General features: G+C 43.1%; 1 protein-coding gene across 1 annotated transcript in view; it reads right to left on the bottom strand.

The window, feature by feature from the left end:
• Positions 1 to 1,688: 1,688 nt before the first annotated feature.
• Positions 1,689 to 5,229, bottom strand: part of zgc:92429 (uncharacterized protein LOC445063 homolog) — a 19,637-nt gene continuing 16,096 nt past the window's right edge. Inside the window, exons 9-11 of the mRNA XM_062515690.1 lie at positions 5,104 to 5,223; positions 3,288 to 3,350; positions 1,689 to 2,114 (exon numbers count right to left, since the gene is read on the bottom strand). Coding sequence (XP_062371674.1) covers positions 1,800 to 2,114; positions 3,288 to 3,350; positions 5,104 to 5,223 — 498 coding nt within the window. The 3' untranslated portion in view covers positions 1,689 to 1,799. The remainder of the gene's footprint in view (positions 2,115 to 3,287; positions 3,351 to 5,103; positions 5,224 to 5,229) is intronic.

Here is a 5,229-nt window from a genome sequence, read left to right as displayed (position 1 = left end):
CTTATCGTTGGTCAGTGTGTAAACTCATATCTTTATAGTTGCAGTTATCTTTATGGTTATCGTTCCTGGTGTGAAGGCCCTTAAGTCGTAAATCTAACAGAGGAGCCCTATGTTTTGTTTTTTTGTTTTGCTAAGGGCATGACGCCAGAGGATTTTCATTAGGAGGAATCCAGTTTACTCAAAGTTAACTTAACCGCATTTCCGAGTATCTCAGAGTATCTCCAAGTATCTTCGAGTGTCTCCGAGTATCTCCCCAGCTCATTTTGAGGTTTGTGTGACCAATGTCAGGTCTCTGATATCCATCTCTACACGGACTCAAACTACACCCTTTGTTGGCTTCAGTTTGGGGTATTTTAGTGTTTGTATAGAACCACGATGAAAGGGATTCTCTTCTGGAGTAAAACCTGTTCACCCCCACTCTCTCAATGCAATATTACTGACTGTTCATGTTTTACATCTTTTCAAGTATTATCTAAGCAGTTGACTGATATTGCATCTGTGTAGTCCAACCTCCTCACTCCACACCGCCGAGCCACAGGCTCCTTCACCGACACCTATACTCCAGGATTGTTGTTGTTCAACTTGAAGGGAAAAATTAAAATGTAACCTTTGCTGTTTGACTCCTGTGTCTGTTTCGCTTATTTATTCCAAACACCAAAAAACAGCCCATTTCCTCAAATGGTGTTGAAATGTCAGCAGATCGATCTTTTCTCCACTGTTGAGCTTCCACACACACACACACACACACACACACACACACACACACACACACACACACACACAGGCTACATAGTCGACATGTTTCCACGACTCATTTGTTGTGACAAAGAGTACAGCCATTAATTAGAATAGAATAGAATAGAATATGAAGAGTTCAGATGCAACTTTTTTGATCCCGTGAGGGAAATTCGTCTCTCTGCATTTAACCCAATTTAACCGAATTAGTGAACACACACACAATGAGAGCCAATCTTGGTGGGTGAGTGGAAAGGTGCAGGGTTGGCAATGAGGGGGTTGATGGTTCATATCTTACCTCAAGATTGAACAAGTTGGTGATTGGTGTATTTTGTAAGGCAATATAATGTATACAGTATCATCATGAAGTAGAAGGGAAACTAAACATACCATGAGGTAGGCTAGGTTAAAGTTCTACTACTTCTTTTATTAATATCCTTATGGGAAGCTTGCACCAAATATACTTCATGCCTTTATGATCACCATCCAGTAGGTGGTCCAGTGGGTAAGTACAGGTATGTTCAGATGTTAGGTGTGTCAAAGGTGCAAGGTTCAAACCCAACCATAGGATGGGACTTGGTATAGTCTCAAAGGTTCAAATCTCACCTTAGGATATTAACTAGTGTTGTCTGTGGCTAGCATATTGGTCATGTTAAATGATGTGTCCTTTTTGTTGTGTGGCAACCCTGTTGTGAAGTTGGACCACGTGAAAAAACATATAACCCCCTGTGTGGGAGTTGGGATTCTTAGGGGGGCCAAGTAAGCCCCCCAATCTCTTTCTCCTTGAAGGTCCACAAAAAATGCACACAAAAAAAGAATAAATCCTTAGTAAATCCTATATTTTCCTTTTTTTATTTTACAGTCGAAAGTATGTCCCGATGGAAATTTCTCGACAAGCAAGCACACAATAATTATTCTCAGCGTCATTCTCTCAGATCAAACCCTGTCACAGATTTGTGTTTGACATTTTTTAATAAAACATTGAGTTAAAATGGAGCACACACACTTGCTAAGCGTTACGAGGTTCAGGATTGGTGTTTTTGTTTTTGTTTGTGTTTGTTTGTTTACTTCTTCAGCTTTGGCGTGTCTTTGAGCTCCTCCAACTCCGGCGGACCATCCTCCATCTCCTTCTGCATCCTCCTCATCTCTTCCTCCTCTTCCGAATCGTCCCAGTCCGACTCGCTGATGTCGTCGTCGTCGATGTCCCAGTCGGGCCGCGTCGGCTCCGCCTCCGTGTCCGCGCTCGCGTCCACCATCTCGGGCTCCGGCTTGAAGTTGGGGTCCTCCAGCTTCCCCCAGGACACGCCGTTGGCCTTACGCAGCGTCACCTCCACCTTAGAGGGCAGCATGCTGACCCCACTGTTGCCCACATCCACCACCTGGGCACCGGAGAGAGAGAGAGAGAGAGAGAGAGAGATTACCATGACAGAGAGAGAGAGAGGGAGATTACCATGACAGATAGATAGATAGAAAGAAAGATAGATGGATGGGGGAATAGAGATAGATAGATAGATTGGGTAGATAGATAGATACAGTAGACAGATCATATACTGAAAAAACTGACAGGGAGGCATACAGACTGAGAAATAGATACACAGACATACAGTACATATAGTTAGAGACAAAAATATAGACAGAAGGATGGGCACATAAATAGATATATAGTTACACAGATAGATTAATTGGTAGATTATAGATAGATACATATTGTACATATACTGTCAGGCAGACAGAAAGATAGACATAGACAGCTTAGATAACTAGACAGATCAAGAGGGAGCATATTCAGACGACCATGTACAGTAGAGTTACATCAAGCCTCTCTTTGGTAATTCATGTAGGCCTACCCACATAACTTGTACAGGTTTCTGCTTTTAATCTTGATGAGAGAGAACGATCATCTATATCCAAATCCCTACAGTCTACTCTACACGTCTGACATCACTCAACTCAATGAGAGATAGTAGGTGAGGTAATGAATTAATTAATGAATAGCATGATCAGAGGGATGTCTACTGAGGTCCTGTAGGGCATCTGATCAGCTGATCTCAGTCCCATCTCTTTAACAGGTGAGGGAACAGTCTTCACCTCCACCCGCCCCAAACCACCTGGGGCAGGTAAGTGCATGTCCGCAAGCTCCTTCCGCGCGCTTTAATGGCATGCTGCCGGTAGAGTAATGTCCTTTTTATTTGCCATATTTATTATGCGGGTTTTCCCCACACGCACATCATGCATCGCACTGAATGATTCATGGCCGCGGCGGGGGAAAATGGCCATTGCCATCCCGCTACATTTCCCCAGGAAAATTGAATGATGTAAAACGGGGCTGAATCTTATTTACCGAAATGATTCATTATTATATGGGCCCACGTGCGCGGCGCCATTGGAGAGGAAGTGCGGCGAGAAGTTGACGCGTGCAATAAATAAAATTTCATGAGCCGGCGAAACGAGGGGATGAATATAAAACGGAAGAATAAGAGGCGACGGGACGCAGGAGGGAGGGATGGATGGATGGGGTGCTAAGAGGAAGAAGAGAGAGACAGATAACTCACCCCCCAAAGGTGGAAGTCCTTGTGGAAAAGCTTATCGTTCTCAAACTGGATGTGACAAGTCAGCTGGGGAAGAGAATGGATGATAAACAGTCAAGATAGATGGAGAGAGAGAGGTATGGAGGGAAAGAGAGGGAGAGATAAAGAGAGAGGAAGAAGGACAGATAGAGAGGGGAGAGACAGAGAGAGTGAGGTAGGAAGGGGGAGAAATGAGAATAAAATGTGGACACTTTAAAGTGTGATGCAAATGTAAGTGATATTACAGTTCATCATTCCTGTTGACAACGAAGATCTAAAATCACATGTTTAGAAGAGAGTCAACATCCTTTCAGGTGCTCTGCCTCCTCTCATCCTTCTATCCCTTCTATTCTCTGTCTATCTCTCTCTCTATCTCTCTCTCTATCTCTATCTCTCACACACACTCACTCACACACACACACACACACACACACACACACACACACACACACACACACACACACACACACACACACACACACACACACAAACACACACACAGTAAATATGTCTGTATTTACTCTCATCTAAGTCTTTCGGTAAAGATTTCAGACCCCATTAGCAACAGTGGGATAATGAAATGGGCCTGAGAGAAGAGTACTGAAGACAAGGTAATACATATATTAACAGCTAGAGGGCGTTGTTGGCATCATCCACATCTTTATGACAGCTCTGCATTCACACAGCAAAACCCACAGCAAATGTACTGTTGACATTGAGATTCACATCAGTAAGGAGCTCTGTACAATCTACTGTTATGAGCTATTGTAGGTTTCTATGCATTACATAATTTGACTTGATTTTTTAGTCTTATAATGTAGGCAATTATAGGAATACTAAACAATGTATGTCTTAGTGGACTAATACATTCACTTGGAAAGATATTTCATATTCCTTCTAGTTTTCTGATGTTATCGACAAGAAATAAAATGTACACTTTGGCACACTAAAGATCAGTTAGGACATCAGACAGCATGTTATCTAGTAGAATAATGAAAACATGACTCAGCACTATCGTGTAGAGTCACGTTGGACAAGCCCGATTGCCCCATTTCATCCCCTTAAGCCACCATTACCAATCACACATTAGACACATGTCAGTGTGTTTAGATACAGTCATCACTCCTCACAATAGTCTGCTGCTTTTTAGCTGGGTGTGTTTGCCATTCACAGCATGAGATATGAATAGAGAGTAGAAGACAACGCCACATTGAAGGAAGCTGTGTTGCCTTAAACAACACAGCACAGCTCCTTTCAGCTGCTAGCTTGTTTGGATGCCACCCTGACTGGTAATGAGGAGGATAGCTTATTGTAACAGCTGATTAGAACAGTATTGTGGCGTCATCCAGAACTTTTCCTCTATAGCTGGAACACATTTAAAGTGACAGCGTCTTATATAACGTTGTCCAGGAAGAAACATGATCCTTTTCAAACTGGGTGACCCCTTACTGTAGCATGAAATGGGTACCTACTACATTGAGAATTTACGAGAAAGGGAATGCTTGTTACAATAAAACTGATAAAATATCAGTTAAGCGCTATGTGTAATTAAGTAACACATTTACTCATCATTTAATTAAACAACTGAACTTAGAATATCTAAAATTGGAAGTTCAGATACATAATTCAGCAGACTTTTCCTTGACCTGTGAAAGAGTAAACCCTCTCAGCTGATAGTGCTGACGTCACAGTGTGAAGACTGTCTGAGACTAAAAGCAGCACACAGACACAGGTGTAGGGGTCAAAGGTCATTTCCTGTCTAGCTGTGTGTCACTTCCTGCCTGGTGCAGCAGCCACTCACCACGGTGCCGTTGGCCTCCACGTAGGAATGCTGGGGGTTGGAGCTCTTGGCGTAGATGGTCACCACCACCTGTGCGCCAGTCTGATGCCAATCATGGCGGCACGCCACCTTCTTCTTGTCCTGCGG

Source organism: Sardina pilchardus, chromosome 16 (genome assembly GCF_963854185.1).
Source record: "Sardina pilchardus chromosome 16, fSarPil1.1, whole genome shotgun sequence".
Taxonomy (NCBI): domain Eukaryota; kingdom Metazoa; phylum Chordata; class Actinopteri; order Clupeiformes; family Clupeidae; genus Sardina; species Sardina pilchardus.
The sequence above is the reverse complement of the archived record's forward strand: the minus strand, read 5'-3'. Positions and strand labels throughout refer to the sequence as shown.